Source organism: Mycteria americana, chromosome 1, assembly GCF_035582795.1.
Source record: "Mycteria americana isolate JAX WOST 10 ecotype Jacksonville Zoo and Gardens chromosome 1, USCA_MyAme_1.0, whole genome shotgun sequence".
In the NCBI taxonomy this organism is placed as follows: Eukaryota; Metazoa; Chordata; class Aves; order Ciconiiformes; family Ciconiidae; genus Mycteria; species Mycteria americana.
The window spans coordinates 71,455,845-71,474,588 of NC_134365.1; the positions used below are offsets into that span (position 1 = coordinate 71,455,845).

The window sequence follows — 18,744 nt, forward strand, 5'->3', positions numbered from 1 at the left end:
TTCAATAAAACATAGCAATGATAATCTGTTAAGGGTGTTGACTCAGCATGTTCTCTTATTTTAAGCAGAATTCTAATTAATATTTTACTAATTTAAGTCCTTATGACATAAACACGTGCATATAATCCTGTTCATTGCTACCTTCCATTTACATCAGTGACAGAAAATTACCACAGGCACTGCTTGGGATGAGCAGGCTAAGCGTCTGAAATTGGGTTTATGTCTATAAGTAAACAAACCCTTAAATTATGAGATCTGGAAGAAGACGGAACTTTGGTTTAGGATTCTCATTACTTGTTTTTTTAATGTTGCCTTTCCTGCTCTCCGGGCAAAGGATTTGTATAGTCACAGCTTCACCTTCTGTCCTATATTCTAGATTGCTTACACTTTGGGAGCATCAAAAACTGGCAAAAGTTGTAATCTCAAAATAAATTAAAAAAAAAATCATGAAGTAGTTTCTTTATATTAGCAATAACTTTTAAAAGTACAAACTGAACTTGAGCAAGCTAAAAAATACGTATGCCAGAGAAAAATATGTGTTCTGAAGCAGTAATCATGTTGGTAAACAGCACCTGTCTCTTTGTTTCTTAGGGTTATAATTCACCCCAGGAATACATTGCAACCCAAGGACCACTGCCAGAAACTAGGAATGATTTTTGGAAGATGGTTCTCCAGCAAAAATCTCAAATTATTGTTATGCTCACTCAGTGTAATGAGAAAAGAAGGGTACGTAACAAAATCTGGCACATAGTATAAAAGAAACTACTCTGAAAACATATTTATTTTCTGGTGAGTTAATTTCTTTGCATTGTTTCCTGATCATGAGGCAGGATCATAACCAGACTTGGAATCGCACTTCATTCACTTATGGCAGGCATTTCAGGATGATTAAGGGACTGAAGCATCTTTCACACGAGGAGAGGCTGAAGAGAGCTGGGACTCTTCAGCCTGGAAAAGAGAAGGCTCAGGGGATCTTGTCACTCTGTATGAATACCTGATGGGAGGGAATGGAGACAAGGGACCCCTCAGTGGTGCCCGGTGACAGGACAGGAGGCAATGGGCACAAATTAAAACACATTAAATTCCATCTGAAATCAGGAAACACTTTTTTACAGTAAGGGTGACTGAGCACTGGCACAGGTTGCCCAGAGAGGTTGTGGTGTCTCTTTCCCTGGAGATATTCAGAAGCCATCTGGACACAGTTCTGGGCAACCTGCTCTAGGTGGCCCTGCTTGAGCAGGGGGGGTTGGACAAGATGACCTCCAGAGGTCCTTTCCAACCTCAACCATTCTGTGATTCTGTGCTTTTATGTTTAAATAATAATAAAATACGAGTGTTATGCTTTACATTTTCCTTGACATTATAATAGAATTATTTGGAATATAATTTTTTTACATGAATATTCTTGTTCCCCATGTTTTGTTCCTTTTAGACCTATTCTATTGGGAAAAGTAACAATCTAAAAAGACAGTATGTATTTCCATTCTTCACTATACTAATGATACCCTTCAGAAAACCAACGTATACCTTCTGTCCACAGTTACACAAATAGGAGTGATCAGGCTGAAAGTCATTGCAGGATACATTACCTCTTATTGCAGCGTCAAGTAAATAGTGCTGTAGACATTTCTAAAACTGAGGTTCAGTATACTTTTGACTGTGCTTTTTTATATATGCATATATATATATATTTATATAAATACAAATACGTATGTATGTATTTTCCTTTCAGGTGAAATGTGATCATTACTGGCCTTTTACAGAAGATCCTGTTGCATATGGGGACATCACAGTGGAGATGCTGTCCGAGGAGGAACACACAGACTGGGTTTATAGGAATTTCCGAATTAGCTACGTAAGTGAAACATTTTGCATGGCCCTACTAAAAGAGCGGGAGTAATTTCGGTCCAGCCTTTTCTTTAACTTTTGTCTATTTCTGGCATTCAGTGGGAAATGAGAGAAAGATTGATAGATAGAAAGATTGTGGATCCTCAGTCTACACAGGCAAATGGCTAAATCACAAGACTTTCCCTTAAAATTGTCATTTCTGTGAATTTCTCAGCAAAGTCCAAGACTGAAACAACAGTAGTACCAGAGTTCTGGACATTTCTGTGGTGCCAATAATTAGTGACAACAAATGTGTAAACTTCGTTTCTTTATCTCAGGCATATCTTCTTTCTGTAAGCTATTCAAAACTTGAAAATACCAAGGTAGAAACTTAAAATGTTTTTCAAAAGGGCAATTCTGCCATATTCATATAGTCCCATAAAGTATTGAAACACATGTGAGAGCATGCGATTTCCAAATTAAAACTGTCAGATTTTCAAGCATTTCTTTCTAGCTTTGTTTTCCGCATCAGACAGTTGCAGGCACCAGCTCGTGAAGGAAAGGTTAGAGATATGGAGGGGACATGAAAAAAGCTGGGCGCTGGCATGTCAGCATTGGCCCAGGACCTTAGTCCTACTCAGCCATGCCTCTGCGCATTACAAAGCGTGCACAGGGTGCAGGCTAGGAGCACAAATGCATAAAACACGACGTGCTGGGCTGTTGCCATCCCTTGAAAATAATGACGAGACTACAGTTTGCAGTTTAGGTAAACTGTCCTTTATCAAACCCAGGGCAGCTGCTTTGGGGTCTTTTGTACTGATCTCATTTTTTAATATCCTTTGCCGATGGATCTGCTGTTGCCTGTGACTGGAGTTTACTGCAGGAGGGTTATTTAGCCCGACCCAGAATGGCAAAACTGAAAGCATTGCTTGCCATGGATTTTGGTGATGACACCCCCCCACCCCTCCCCGTGTTTTGAGTTCCTTTAAGTCTCACAGACAAAATGAATTGTGTTGAGGATCTTATTTCACTTAAAGCTAGTAGAGTTTTTAGCATTATAAACCTTTTTTATAATAATGGGTATCTTTCTAAATATTTCCTTTGCCCCTGTAATGATTTTTTTTTCTTCCCTTTTGTTTTTTTTTTTCTTTGAAACTTGAAAAGAAAAACTCTTAAGAGTCCAGTCTCGATTGTTTGCCAACAGCATTGTTCTTTATCTGTGGCAAAACGAGAAAAGGAGAGGGAATGGAATAGAAAGAGGAAGAAAGCCTAAACTTGAGAAATGCAACAATTCTTGATTTAAAAGCAAAATCAAATCAAACCACCGTGAGGAAAAAAAGCAAAAACCAAATCCCAAACCCAGAAACAAGAATTCATGCCTTTTTGATAATGATGGCCTGATATCCCCTCCCCTTTTTAATCAAACAGCATGTAAATTCTTTGCCATTTTTTTGGCTGACTTTACTTTCTTAGGCTGTATTTGGGGGGAAAAAAACCCCACAACCACAAAATGACAAAAACCCCTCAGTCTGACTGAGCGTGACTGCACTGTTAAAACTGCTGTGAACATGCTGCTGTTCTGCTTTTCCCTTTAGGCTGATGAGGTGCAAGACGTGATGCATTTTAACTACACTGCCTGGCCAGATCATGGTGTCCCCACGACCAACGCTGCCGAAAGCATCCTCCAGTTTGTACAGATGGTCAGGCAGAAATCAGCAAAGAGTAAAGGCCCCATAATCATACACTGCAGGTAAATGCTTCAAGCAAACGGAGAACTAAAGGGTGTAACTTGTTAAATAGGTTAGGAAACAGTGGAAGGAGAGATTTCGGGGTTCTGCTCACCTGTTAGCTGGAGAGTGTTCTCTTTGGTGTTAAGGGTAAAATCTCCCTTTAGTCTCCTTCCTTGACTACAGTGGGGCTGGGATTTCAGCCTGCAGCCATAAACACGAAGGCACTGCTTTCTGGAGTAGAGTCAGCTCTTTGGATGTTACAAACAAATGGGTTCAGGAGGCACAGCAGGCAATCCTGATTTACACCAGCTCAGAGCCTGCCCCTGGTCTCTCATTTCCACACCTTCGTGATACGGGTGGTGTGGTCCGGCCAGCAGCCTGCCACAGTATGCGGCTCCCCTGCAGAAGTGTGGCTCTGTGCAGATCCTCCTCCTCCGGTCACTTGTACCTTCGGTACTTTCAGGAGGTGACATGAAGAGCACTATCCTGTGCTAGCAGTAATACTGGTATCCCATGATAACAGTTATATGGGTTTTTTCTTTTTTGGGGAGAAATGTTGTTTTATATACCATCAGATTTCTGTCTCGGACATCATCTGGCCTTTTATTAAGATGCTCACTTACTTGGCCTCTCTGGGGGCAGCTGCCGTGTTAGTGATGATATCATACCGGATTGGTTCCTGATGCAACTCTCCCAACTGACTTCAAACCTCTTTGTGGCTCCTAGGGCGAGAGCTACTCACAACAGATTTCTCAGAAATACGTAAATAGATGGGTTGCAATGGATGAATATGTGTGCATTATGGTAACACACTCCTAATGGAAGTCAAGGCTTGATGAGATTAATCTCGGCCAACCCTACATCACCCACCCCAGAGGCAGCAGTTACGTTGCTGCACAATGTGTCAGCGCCCTCCAGCTTTCCTGGTGTCTTTCCTGGTGCTGATGTGATGGCCGGCACTGACTCTCTCTTGCCACCACTTTGCGTACTTTGTAGAGCTCCTTCCCAGAAAACAGTCTTTTATAGTAATATCATTGCTAGTTTCCAGGTAAGGCACTTACTTAGTGTTCTATTGGAATGCAAGACAACAACAGCATTTGTAAAAGCAGCGAATCGTGTGGCGCTCCCCTGTAACTTAATGGAGAAATTCATAGGGGATATTGTTCTGGGTGTCCTAATATCGAGAAAGGTGCTAGTAAGCCAGGGAAGAGATTTATACGTAGCATTGTGAAATCAAACCCCTTATATACCATTTAATTGTTCTAGGAAGGAATAGAAGCAAGTATCAGAGAGCTGGTTAACAACTGTAGTCTTTTCTTTTTAATTAGGATGCTTCTAGCAGAAGAGAGAGATATTTTCAGATAGATAGTATTTTCACAGTGTACTATAAGTCTTAGACCACATAGATTAAAAGTAACAATGCTATGAAATTAGTGGAAGGGGGGAGAAAGAATGTATTGATCAACTGCTACAGCAATTGTTCTCAAACATTAAAGAAGGCACAGAATGAATTTATCAATTAATGAATCTGTCAAATAAATAGATCAGAAGTTCCGTTGTATTAATCTCATTCAAGATATTGACACTTTTGTTAAACACAAACAAAAAAACCCCTGTTTCATGACAGTTATGTTGAACTGTGTTGAGGTGAACTGTTAAACTTTATTGCAAATAGTTTCAAGGCTTTTCTGAAAAATGTGACAAGGCAGGAGAAAGAACTTTTGCTAAGACACACACTTCTATCCTTAGTAGTAGGTATGGTGTTGCAACGCTATATGAAACTCTATAAAACCTCAAAGCCACACTCATCATGAAATCAGACTTGAACGTTACATGTGAAATCATAATGCAAAAAATCATATGCACATAAGAATATCTAAATCAAAACAGCATGTCTTTTTTCTAGTCACTAAGCTTCTCTTGGGGGGGGGGTGTGTGTGAAGATTTGTCAGCCGAGTGGTTGCTGACTATTTCTGTCTCATGCTCCCAAGGCAGAAGTCCTGGAGTGTAGACTCTTCTGGGTGGTTCGTCCTTTGAGGATGAACTGCAGTAGTGCAGCGCCTTTGCAAAGCCGAGAGCTTTGCAGCGTGGGGAGCTGGGGAACTGAATTGTGCAGGTTCAACCCCAGCTGCCTCTGCGCAGCAGTCGCTGCCGAGCAGGTCTCTGCAGTTACAGCTACAGCCCCTGTAGTTAGAGATGTTAGAAATCTTTGAGGAGAGCAGTGAAAGTGTAGGAAGAGCAGACAGCTAAGGGTGGGTGAGGGTGTGCATGCACATTCTGCATGTGAGTGCCTGAAGAGGAGTACAGGAAGGTGAAATAATTGCAGAGCCATCCACTCCGTACATTCTGCCTAAACAATGGATGAAGAGTTGCACGGCATTAAATCCTACAGGTTAACCAGCCTGTCTGACTTCAGATTAGCTACATCTGATTATCGCAGCTGTAGGACACCTGCTTTTTGCAGTACCACCGATTTTCCTGTGTGTCCCCATGAGAAAAACCTGAAATGCGATGCATGTCTCTGTGTGTTGCAGCGCTGGAGTGGGACGAACAGGAACCTTCATAGCCCTGGATCGGCTCTTACAGCACATCCGTGATCATGAGTTCGTAGATATATTGGGCCTGGTGTCTGACATGCGGTCCTACAGAATGTCCATGGTGCAGACAGAGGTAAGCTCAGTTCACTTCAACATTGTGAATGTATCGTCGGCTCTATTTCATACCTCTCTCTAGCGTGTTCATGTCCAACGACTGTTGTTCCCCCTGAACACTTGACAAAATAGCTATGAATAGATGCAATTAAGTTTTCATCTTCATTGTAATATTGTCACATTACTAATCTGCTCACAGGTGAGTCTGATAACATATCTACAACCTCACTGACGTCTTCCAGCGGGGATGAGTTATTCTCACCTTCTGTGAAATTAATATGCAAAAAATGCATTGGAAGAGATTAACATATGAAAATTTCAAACCATTTTGAAAAGAATTGGGCTTGCTGAGGGGATTAATGGCTCATGAAATTATATCAGTATCGGACAGCCATTCACGCTTGTTCAAGAGGGTATCATCTGGCCAAGCGCAGAAACTCAGTTACACAATGGTACTACAAATAACAAGCAGAACAGACAAAAGGATTGTGAGTCTGCCAGACACCCTCCTTGCCCCTTTCCCTGCCCAAATATCTGCTGGGTAGTTGTTTTTCTGTTTTTAAGGCAAATGTCAGGAGAATAATCATATTCTCAGAATATATAATGGAAAAAAATCACAAACTCTTTTTCCAAAGCAGAAGCTTTTGTGCATCTGAAACCTTCCCAGTTCCTCTGCTAATGAGGGGAAGATTTCACGCCTGTTGTACTCTTCACTGGTTAGACACAGTGTAAGCTGGCAACCTCCATACAGTTGGAAGTGCCACCATCACTGTTTGCAGGCTAGGTCTGGCAGATAATTTGTTGCCAAGGATTGTTGAATCCAGAGCAAAGCAAAGAAGATTTAGCAGGGAGAGGAGAGGAGGAGGAAAACGTGCAGCGACAACAACTAGCATCTAGAAACGAAAAAAGGTCATCATTCTCAGACCATTCTGGATCATTCCTATCAAACTACCACTTTTCATCACAACTCACTATATTAATCCAAAGGCAGATCCTTATGTAAACACCAGAGAAACAAATCCTGACAGTTAATTTCAGCTGCAACTGCATTACCACTCCAGAGGTGATGTGATTTTTTTTTTTTTTTTTTTTTCCCCCCCCATGTACAAACTCATTGCTTGCCTGGGGCTGATATCAAGGGCTGAGCTTTGGTGGTCGCTGAGCTCCTGCTGCTCCAGGCGGTGGCCAAGCCCGGCCACCGAGGTCACTAGGTGGCACTGGCACCCAGGCACAGAGGCCACTGAGAAGGCTTGCCTTACAAAACCTGAAACCACACACAGCTCACCTGGGTTCACGTTGCCTCGCACACTGGAAACTTGGCAGTGTCTTGCTGAGCAGTTTAAAAAAAAACAAATGGTGCCGGCCCAAAAAGGGGGTTAGATTGGAGAATACCCTGAATTGAAACTGGTCGCTCCCAATTAGTGGGTGGGAGGAAATCCAGGCATTTCTGTGGACTGAAACATGCTTCAAACTCATATTGATATCTCCTGGCATCAGCAGGCCACTGGGGACAGGGGCTGAAATCCAGACTCAGGCTTTGGGACAGTTGTTTTTGCTTGAGATCCACTTGCTCCCTGTGCCTAGTGCACATAAAGCTTAGTGTAAGGATTCATCAGGGTTTGCCTTCTCTTTGAAATCAAAAAGCCATCCATTAAGGTTATTCCAAATTGAATTACAGTGTTCAATCTGTATGATGATAATGCCTAGAAAAGCCAGTCCATAACCAAACCCAAAGATAATCACAGTCTTGTTGCACAAAAACCTGTCCACAAGTATAACGGTGCAGGTGATTGACCCAACTTACTTACAGTGTCATTTGCACAGAGGTTGATAACCCCCGAAATAATTAACTGCTCTGTGAGCAAAATCAGGTTTCAGCTTTTCATTGGCAAAGAAGTCAAGCACTAAGGAACATGAAGTTCATTAAAATATTTCAGGTGCATATGTGGCATGGGTGCAATTTGTTGGACATAAAGCATTCAGGTACCTTTCTGGGAATTAATTCATTCTCAGGCAATATAAAGTAGACCCACTTAAGCTCAGCTCCAACTGAACTATTTTCTCTTCTCTTCTCTTCTCTTCTCTTCTCTTCTCTTCTCTTCTCTTCTCTTCTCTTCTCTTTTCTCTTCTCTTCTCTTCTCTTCTCTTCTCTTCTCTTCTCTTCTCTTCTCTTCTCTTCTCTTCTCTTCTCTTCTCTTCTCTTCTCTTCTCTTCTCTTCTCTTCTTCTCTCCCATCATTATTCAGGTTATTAATAAGCGGTTATGATGCCAGGGCAGCTCAGGTAGATTTTGTGCTTCCCCAGCTGCTATCTGTAACAATTGCAGGCTATTATTTTGGGAGCTGACAACTCACTGTATATTGCGAGGGGCTGAGGGGGGAGAGATGGAGAAGCTGTGCAGGCTGTTACTGTGAACAATCAAACTATTTCACTGTTCAGGTTTTTGTGACACTTTCTGAGGTGCAAAAATGCCCACTCATTTGGTCTTTTCTTCCAGGAACAATACATTTTTATTCACCAGTGTGTGCAACTGATGTGGCAAAAGAAGAAGCAGCAGTTCTGCATCAGCGACGTCATATACGAGAACGTCAGCAAGTCCTAGTTCAGAGTCACAGGTGGTAAGTCAGGCAAGCCCAGCCCTGCCCCGTGCCCACAGCCTCGCGTCCCGGCTGCTCGGCAGCAACCGGCGTCACGGGTGTTTGCTCCGGGAGCTTTGCTGGCGGTTTGGAGCTTTCTGGGCCTCATCCCCCTCTGAGGTGATGTTCGCATGGCGAGCGCGAGGAAAATCCCTCTAGCCTCTCGCAGTAAATAATCCGCTATACTTTCCACGGCACTGTAAGAGTATATTGTCTTTACTGTAAGAGTAAAGATGGCTCACTCATCATTCACAGAAAAAGAGAATCCGGAAATGCTGAGTCAGCCACCTAACCATTCCCTGCCGCTTGTCCTAACCCTCCTTACAAAGCTGAAAGGTGGGGAGGACTTTAATATCTTAAGTCACTTACCGACTGCCAGGTTACCAAGGCCAGCAGAGGTTTGGGGACGCTCTGCCAGCACTGCTGTTGTGGCAACAGAGCCTGCTGGAGGGCGAGACGGTAACCAAAAAGCTCTGACATGAAACACTGGGGAATTTTTTTTCATAAATCTGGAACCAGGGAACAGGAAACAGGAGGGGTCTCAAACTGGTACTACCAAAATGGCCATCTTTCCTTTCCACTGAGCCCCGGTGCCTGACCTGTTGCAGGCAACCAGCCCAGCCCAGCCCAGCCCAGTCCCCAGCTGCAGAGCAAAACACAGGGCTCTGACCTGCCAAGAGGTTTTCTGGTGGGGACAAGCTGTGAGGACGTACGTCGCTGTTAAGTTAATGGGCTTTAGTTCATTAGGTGGCAGTAATAACCCAGCCATAACCTTAATGTTTGCTTTTGGGTGAAGCAGGAGGCTACAGACTTTCACCACAAACTGGCTTTTCAAATAGCTGGTGGAGAGCTGGGCTGCGGGCACCAACGCCCGCCGTCTCCGCTGCGTGTCTGCGGCGGTGCACGCGCGACTTTATTAACCTCTGCGTGCGTCACTCCCCTGCCCGTAAAAAGAACCCCGATTTGCCTCGCTTTTCCCAATGTTCAGGTAGTTTACTGTCTAATCTGAGTCCCAGAGCCCAGCTGCTTGTACTGGTGGGCTGCAGTCCCAGCCTGTATGGAGGGCTGGTAAAAATAAGTGCCAAGAACCGTATTTATTTCCTTTCTTGTTTCTAAACCATTCTGTTTGTTCGGTTCCAGGTGAGACCATGAAGCACACCCCTCTTCCCTTGCTTCTGATTTTTTTTTCTTTTGATGGTTTGAACGGCCAGTTGTTCTGCCGCGAGAGACCGCTGCTTTGCAGTACACGGACAATAAAAGAAAGAAACTTTTAACTTTCTGAAGCACTGGGGAGACAAAGCCTTAACAAGCCTGCGGTGTCTTTTGAACTGTTTAATTTCTGGACATTTTTTAAAAATACTGGACCAAATTCACCTAAACAACATGAAGGAAAAGACACTATATGTGCATAAAATGGATTGCTCCAGAGTGTTGGGTTTTTGTTTGGTACTTTTGGTTAATATTTTTAATGTTGTTTTTTTCTGTGCAGGTTGGGCTTAAGGTTAAAGTAAGTGCAATATTTTTTTAATGGTTGACTGAAGAGCTTTCTTCATGTGTCACTGGTCTGTGCCAACGTCCATAGGAGAGCAGGCATTGTTAGTATCTAATAATACCTCATTAGTGAATAGCGAGGCATGAACATACATGAAGAAATCTGGAAATTGTGAAGAGCAAAGGGGGGGGAGGGCGGGGGGGATTGCTGGGTACATGGATTTGACTGTTGCCTACAGCACTGATGTACATGGGGTCTGGGGGGAGCACAAGACCCAAGGAACGGACTGACGAGCAGAAATCCAAACCACGAAGCCGGAAGCTGAAGCAGGCAGCCGACACTGAGAGATGGGGTGGTTTCAGTTCTTGACTGTGCTACTACTGATTAAGCAGAGCGATCGCTCTCTTCGCCAACCTTTTCAGTAAGGCCACTGATCAGGCTCTTGTTTTACATGAATCTACTCGAAGGGCAGCTGAGTTTCAAGCTGGGATATCTTAGACTCCATTACTATAGCATTTAACTGTCCGAGCAGTCTATGGTGCCTATACCCCTCATTTGTTTATTATTTTTAATAAGTATTAACCCTGTGTAAAAATGTGAAGCTGATTCAGGTTGAGGGGGTGGAAAGGAAAAAAAAAAAAAAAAAAAGTGCTTTAACGGATGTAACTATTTCTCCGAGCCAGGAATTCACGATGTTACAAAAACAAGGTTTTGGCATGTGAAGGGCTGATGATCGCTTCATTGCTACGAGGCTGCCAAAGCGTGGGTATGGATTCCTGCAGGGGCTTTGGGGTCGGGGTGGGGGGCCCTTTTGTTTTTCGCTGTCAGTTTCAGTTCTAGCCAGACTAATTAGCTATATATATATTTTTTTTGTCTTTGTATAATTCCGGTACATCATTGTGTATTGTGACATGGATGCTGTCAGAATGGATGTTGATGGCATTTTTGTAACCTGTTGCTTTGTGTCACCTCATTGGAAGTTAGCAGCAATGGTACTCAATGTAAACAAAACAAACTTGAACGGAAAGTAAACACACTGGATTGCTTACCTGTGAAGAAGTCACTATCAGCAAAACACCAAGCGCACCCGCATATGCTTTTTATTCATTCACCCCGGGGGCTGCTATCGCCTGTCAGGGCACCAGCGCGTAGTTCTGTAGCTCAGCTACTTCCAGGAACCTGATAACCTCCTTCAGATGATATTTGAATTTTTTTCTTCCAAAGAGTTATTCTGCTAGCAGGTAAAGGGGTGTATGTTCCTTTAATATCTACTTCATCATCGTATTGGTTACAATGGAAAACTTCCTTCAAACTATCCCGTATGTATTATGGAAAACTGCATAGACTTAACATAGTCCCCCCCCAGTAAAACAGGTCCTTGTGAAGGGTACTGAAGAAACAGGACTCTACCTCTGATTATTAAATGGGTATGATATGAATTGCCCCCCCTTCTCTTTCCACGCATCTAATACTTCCACAATTTCCACTAAGCCCACTCCTAAAGCAGAGATGCTATTTCTCTAAATAAGATGCATAGAGATGGATGCAAAAGGGCAGAGCGCCCCGTCTTCAGGGAGCAGATCGCTAACAAGAAAGGCTTCGATGGTACATCTTTCTCTCTTATTTCACCAGTGTGCCTCAGCTAGAGGGCTTGCCGTTTACTGTAGGAACAGCAAAGATTTGTCTGGCCTAATTTGAACAGAAGACAGAATTATAAATGAGCACTTGACCATTCAGACCTTGCCTTCATGCTTTTTTTTTTAAATATATTTCAGAGTTTCATTCTATGTTTACTCAGAAAATACATTCACATCCCGCTAGAGAACTAGCGGTGGGGCAGGGGGGAACCCACAAAGGTTATTGCTTTCCCATCTACTGCCTCCTCCCTCCTGCTGGCCATTGCCCACTGAGTCTACATTTATTCTGTATCATAGCCCAGAGTAAGCAGGTTACTTTTAGAACATTCATGTGCACCCAAAATATCACAGTGTGAGCTGGCTGTAACAGAAGCTTGGCTGAACATGACGGGGTACAAGATTGCTGCAAAGATGCCAAAATTGCATTGTTGCAAACAATACTGCCTGAATAGCCTGAATTTACTAGATAGTTTTTAAATGCATGTCAAAAAATTATTCCATTTGCACAGTAACAGATGTGTATTTTTCTTTTAATAGCTACTTAATCAAAAAATCAATTACATTGAAAACTCCTTCAGAAAAATACCTTTTCCTACCCTGTCTAGTAGACAAGACTGCATAACTGGGTGTGCTGGGATGGCAGTGGAAACCACCTAGCCCAGAGTTCAAGACATAAGTAAAGCAATGAAAGAATTTGGGAGACATTGTGGTTCAGAAAACTCACACAGAGCCTTTTAGCCTGAATGACCATGTCATACTTTTGGTTTTACCTTGTCACGCTCCTTGAAAGTGAGGCTAAAAGAACAATATTTTTGCACTGATGCTGCATGTTGATATGGTTTCCTGGTCAAAACAAAACTCTCAAGTCATCGCAGCTGTAAAGCTGTCTGAAGCATCAGGGTTTGTAATAGGTTTTTTTTTTTAATTATGGGTTTCATGCCCATAGCTCTGCTGACTCCATAGATGCTCTATATTGATCTGCTGCTCTTACAGCATCTACTGACCCAGATGCGTGTAAAAGCAGCTCTGCACAGTGAGCGACCATTAAAACCAGGGCAGGTTTTCTCCTTGTTGCCTTATGCTGTGCATGCTGCCATGGGAGGAACAAACAAGTAAACATGCCTTAGAAGGACATGTCTAAGGACATGTCTTAGAAGAGCTAAGAAGTTTTCAGAGCCATGTGTGAAGGTGCTGTCTCTCCTAGCATGCCCTGTGCAGTGAGCCCTGACAACTTGGATCTTCAGAACTGTTTCCTTCCATCCTCACACAAGAATTAAGAACAGGTTGGGAAGCCTTACTTGTGCTTTACTTCATTTTACAGGGTTTTTTTCCCTGCACCTAAAGACGACAAAGTTGCCCCATCGTCAAATGTTCAACATCAGAATCTTACGCACCAAAAAAAGGCCCTTCCCTCCCTCCTCGTTCAGTTCATTAACCACAGAGTCACACCACCTCCCTCCCACTCCTAACCTTTTAAAGGGCTTGCAGGAAAACAGTAGTTTCATTCAGGCAGGCGAAGCTGTTGCTTTCAGCCATTTCTTGTGAGAGAGTAACACTGTTAGTGCTGTTGAAATGGATGGGAGCGGGGCGGGGGGGATTTGAGCTTTGCTGCTGCTGTCACAGGCAGCAGTGGTGGCTAGGAAACGTCTAGGAAGTCTCCCCATTTTCTTTTATCTCCTCTTTTAATCTACAACTATTACCAAGAATTGGAAGCACAGACTAATATCCTGCTACTGGTTTTGGTCTGGATGCTGAGGAAGTAGTAAAGGGCCAAAGTTGCAACCTAAGCACGTAACTTCAGAGAAAGTGAAGAAAGATACTGAAGGCAGCTAAATAGGCACTTATTAGCTAAAACTTAACATAGCAGCAGTAAAAGTTCAAGACGTTTGTGCAATATTTAAACACAGAACCAATGCACGCTTACAAATTCCCTCGCCACATACATAATGCTGTTGCTTGTATCTGAAGGTGGGAGGCTGGGCACAGAAATAGTCTGTCAAATACTCTTGATATGTCAGACTTGAACCTTAGACAGGGCTGCTTGTTTCATGTTTTAGACACCACACCGACTTCACAGTTGAGGAAAAATATCATAGAAAAACTGGGTCCTATAAAATGGTGGCTTGGGCAGAAACATTCCCATTCATAATCGTGTTTCCCTTATTCATGAGAGGCAGCCCAGGAAAATCAGTGGAGATACCTGCTTGATCAAGGGTCTGGTATTCAAGCTATGTCTTGCTTCTGTATATGTCCTAAAAACTCAAAATGCCTTCAATTCTCACAATTTAAAAAAAAAAAAATCTGCTAGTTACAGGTTTCCTAATTAGAAAGACTTAATCCACATCATACTAGTTATTCATGGGTTTCCAATTGTTCCTTTGGTTAAATTAGCAAAGTACTGATGTTACTGTCCAGCAAAGCACTTCCAGGGACACTTTCAGAGTTTCACAAACACTGATGAATATGCTCAAAGTCACTGGGAGCTCTGCACATTCAGAATATCGTATCATTTTGGATATCTGCTTCCCCATAAACCACTGATTTCTGCACACATCAATAATGTGGAAGTCTGCCCTTATTTCCCAGCCCCCCAAACCCACCAACTTTTATATAGCACAGTGCTTTGAAGCAATAAAAGTATGTATAAAAATCTCATTTACAGATCACAATTTGTCTGAGCAAAGCACTGTTTAACATTTGAATTGCTAGATGGTAAGTAAACTGTTCCATGCTTCAATATTGGTTAGAAGTGTTCTTTACGAATTAAATGTGAGGTTTCACAGTGGTTTTCTCTCCCCATGGCGTCCCAAGGGAACAAGCAGACTAAAGGAGTGGGCAGAAGTGCCTTGCTGATGTTAAAAGGTACGTGCTTAGAAAGCATAAAACTGCTGAGTGAACGTACACTGCTAAAACTCTCTCCCTCCACCTCCACCCAGTTAAAAAGGCAGACTCAATGGCAGAAAAACAGTTAAAGTAGTTCCCATGTCATCAAACATGACTCTCTTTTTCTACATCTAATAAGGAACTTTTTGACATTTAAAAATCTGTTTTGTTTCCTTTTCAAAGACACTTTTCACATATCACATCTTTCTGAAATATTAGTGTAAACCCCCCAATCCTCACTGCTCAAATCCAAAAGAAAACATTTTGAATGTAACACTGCATTTTACCACTGTTTTCACTTAAGACACTGAAAATTTTGAAGAAAACATTTTATTTTCATTTGATGAACCCCAAATGAGATCTCTTTTTGATTTCTCATAACTGTCAAGCAGCTGAAAATTCAAAAACTGCACAGCAAAGCGGTGAATCTCCCTGCAGCGCAGGGGAGAATCTCCCTTAAACCATCAAGGAAATTCCAGCAAAAAGGGAAATATCTGCCTTAATGCCACTCAGATTTCACAGACCGTAACTCGGAAATCATAAGTCTAGTTCAGCAAAGTTAAAGGGTAAAATACAACTTGTGTTGCTCTGGGTTGTCAAGTCATTAGTAGTAATTTTAAAACTATGAAAAAACACCGAAACAAACCAACCAACCAACCCCCAAACCCCCAGATTATTCTGCTTATCCCTCAAGGATCTGGAAGGGGTTTCCTGTTTTCTTCCCAAGTATCTCCGAAGATGCCTCTGAGCACACTGACCACATTCAAACTTGTCTGGCTCTTTCTATACAGCTTAACAGCTACGCAGAAACCCAGCTTCAAAAAACCAGTTGTGAAGCCACCTCTTTTCTCTCAGAGATGAAACATGGGTGCTTCCTCCAAGACCTCCGCGTGCCAAACTCCACAAAGTCTGAAGAGTCTCGGAGCTGATGCCTCCTTTTGGGCAAAAGCAAAGAGTCTGCTGAATGCTAGAACAAGCTTCCAGAAAATATGAATATTAGCTTCATATTTTGGTAATTAATGGGAACAAAGGTGCAGGTAACCACCACAGTGCCTTTTACGGAATGAGACATACTTTCCATGAGAAAATACAGTGATTCTAATTTTTAAATATGAGTTTCAAAGACCTTTTCCAACTCCTGTACTTACAAGTAACAAAGCATCTATGTAAGAGTAGCTTCAGATCTTCCTTTATTTTCTTCGTCATTCACCACTCAGTGTAGGGGACTTTGCTGTACAGTGAACGCTCTTCAAGCTATGTATGGATGCTTACTAGAGAGGGTGGGGAAGAGGAAATTTTAAATGTGAATCAGAGAATACATCAAGCCTTTGGAGGACTGGGCTTGACCTTTAATGATAGGACAGGCAACAAGACAATTTTCCCCCATAAAGCTATGTGTATAGGTGGAAAGGATGCAGTTATCATGCAGGTGTGCTGCTTCAGATGTTTCCTATAGGGAGAAAGCAATCAAGAATCATCATTTCTTTCACTGGGTAAGACAAGAATCCATTTCTTAGTGATCGCTATGGCAGTTGGAGTCTTCAGTTTAGGATTCATCACTTGTTGACCCATTTCTGGATAAGACTACATTTAAATGACAGGTGTAGAACCTACGTACTTTTCACAGGCATAAAGAATATATATTAAATTTAAAAATATACATAGACACATAACGAACACACAGAAGAAGCATTTGTAAGGACGTTTACAATAAATGGCACGAAACACCTTTATTAAGACTTTTAATTTTTCTTTTATGAAAAATGAATAGGATTCTTTTTTCCCTTGTATGCAGAGGAAGAGCAAACTAATGGCAAAAATCAAGAACGCTTTCTTATTTCTATACCATCTTTATAGCCACAAAGATACAACTATTTAACAGACAAGAAATACCGTTTATTGCAGACTTTGAGCTGATTCATGTGAAAAAGGCACTATGAAACTGAATCAAACTAGACGATTAAATTTGTCTAAATTAAGTGATATTATATATTATATATAATACATATATTATATATAAAATCACACAACCATGTGAAATAACAGAACATTTTTGTGACAAAAATCATTGCGTCTTCAAAAATAATATTTGCTGGAAGGGATGTTTCCTTTTCTCCCCCTTTTGCCTCCAGGAATCCACTTTTCCAAAAGATTACATTTATAAAGGAACAATAGCTTTTTACGTAAGGAAAAACTGACATCTGGGATCAACACACAAAGAAGTCTAGATTATACACTGTTCTTTTGATGGGTTAAGGTATAAACAAAAAAATGCAAGTATATTAAAAAAAAAAAAAAAAAGTACTGCAAATTGTTTCATGGCTACCTACAGCAGATCTGATCACCTCTTTGAGCTGAGTTGTGTTACTATTTTCTAGTTGTCCCTCCTTGTGCAATATTATAGTTCATCACGAGTGAAGTATTGATAAAATCAATATACAGAGTATTATTTTGCTATAAGCAGCATCATTAGTAATAAAACATCTTGGGAGTGATGCAAGAAAGATTCAGTCTATGTCGGGCTGCTGTTCATTCTCTACACGTTTCCTCTCTGATTGCTGGCATCAACAACTTAACTAAACATCCTGCAGCTGAATCCATGACAAGAAAGACTGAGCCAAAAGGGCATAATTGCAAACTACAGCAAGAGATGGGATTCAGAATCTTATTACTGAAGGGTTCAAATGCTTTTTTATTGCTGGCTCAGCTTCCCTCTGATGAATCACAAAGACGTGTTCCAGTTTATCTGTCATGGAATGGCTAATTCCATAAAGCCAAGACTCATCTTTGGGTGTAAACAAATCATGTGCCAATATTTTCACCTGTCAGGAACCTCCACTGAATTTCTCATCTGTTCATTTTTAATGATGGGAAGCCAGCAGCAGGTACTTTTGTGGAGACTACTGTAAATTTTCTTTATGGTGGCTAGTTACGTTTACAATATTATAAGACATTCCCCTGCACTGCTTCCTAAAGCAAAGCTAGATGGTATAATGCTATGGACAACGGAATTAAAGAAAAGAGGAAAGACATTTTAGTGGCTGCTTCCTTCATCAAAGGACTCCACACCTGAATCTGTGGCAGCGGCATTGATTTTTTCTTGTCGTCTTCTCATAATTTCTTGCAGTTCTGAACTACCACTGTTAGCCTATAAACAAATAAAAAAGAAAAAGAGTTTACTTGTGGTTTTGACACATGACGAAGATCCTCTGCCAGCATTTTATTAAGATAGATGTTTGAACAAGTTAAACTTACCTTGCAGCTCCAAAACTAATAATGCACTAAGAATCTGGTTAAATAACATTTGGAATAAGAAAGGATTTACACTATCCTTAAGTGTGGACCAGAAAAGAACCTGCAGACTATTAAAAAGCGTCAGCTTGACTTTTAGCACTGCTGAGCATCTTTAATCCTCACACAAGTCCCTGGAAGTATTGGATATTTATTTGGTGAAATATGGCCTCAGTAAAAGCAGGGTTAAAGCCCAGCAAGTTTGTTTGGATTCCACCCTTGAGTACCTAAATATCATGGCAATCGTATTTAGAAATTAAAGCACATAAACCCTTGGTGGGTTTAGATTTATGTCAATACCAAATTCATGCATGCACATGGGTTTGCACAGCCAAGGCCTCAATAAGGACTGAGATACCTAATCTTAGTACCCCACGCTACACAGTACACCGTCATGCATTTGCTGTTCAGAGACAGAAGCTTCAAACTTGGAACAGTCATAAGAATTGAATCATATTACTATATTAGCAACAGTGTAGTATTGTGAGGACAAGGCCTTAGTTCACCTTTCAGGGTGAAAAACAGGTCTGCTGAGCTAGCTGCAAGCAGATTGCTCGAACAACGTAAATGAAGTTATTAGCAAGGCCAGGACACATAT

The 18,744-nt window shown here is 41.7% G+C and overlaps 2 protein-coding genes across 4 annotated transcripts in view; one reads left to right on the forward strand and one right to left on the reverse strand.

Moving 5' to 3' along the window:
• PTPRO (protein tyrosine phosphatase receptor type O) overlaps positions 1–10,505 on the forward strand; it is a 154,100-nt gene extending 143,595 nt beyond the window's left edge. The window contains 6 exon segments of the mRNA XM_075491720.1: positions 592–726; positions 1,733–1,855; positions 3,423–3,577; positions 6,092–6,227; positions 8,705–8,825; positions 9,984–10,505. Coding sequence (XP_075347835.1) covers positions 592–726; positions 1,733–1,855; positions 3,423–3,577; positions 6,092–6,227; positions 8,705–8,809 — 654 coding nt within the window. The 3' untranslated portion in view covers positions 8,810–8,825; positions 9,984–10,505.
• A 6,035-nt stretch (positions 10,506–16,540) lies between these two features.
• The window catches only part of EPS8 (EGFR pathway substrate 8, signaling adaptor), a 143,204-nt gene continuing 141,000 nt past the window's right edge, over positions 16,541–18,744 (reverse strand). For all 3 annotated transcript variants that reach the window (XM_075505515.1, XM_075505507.1, XM_075505497.1), the window contains exon 22: positions 16,541–18,003. In XM_075505515.1, coding sequence (XP_075361630.1) covers positions 17,890–18,003 — 114 coding nt within the window. In that variant the 3' untranslated portion in view covers positions 16,541–17,889. The remainder of the gene's footprint in view (positions 18,004–18,744) is intronic.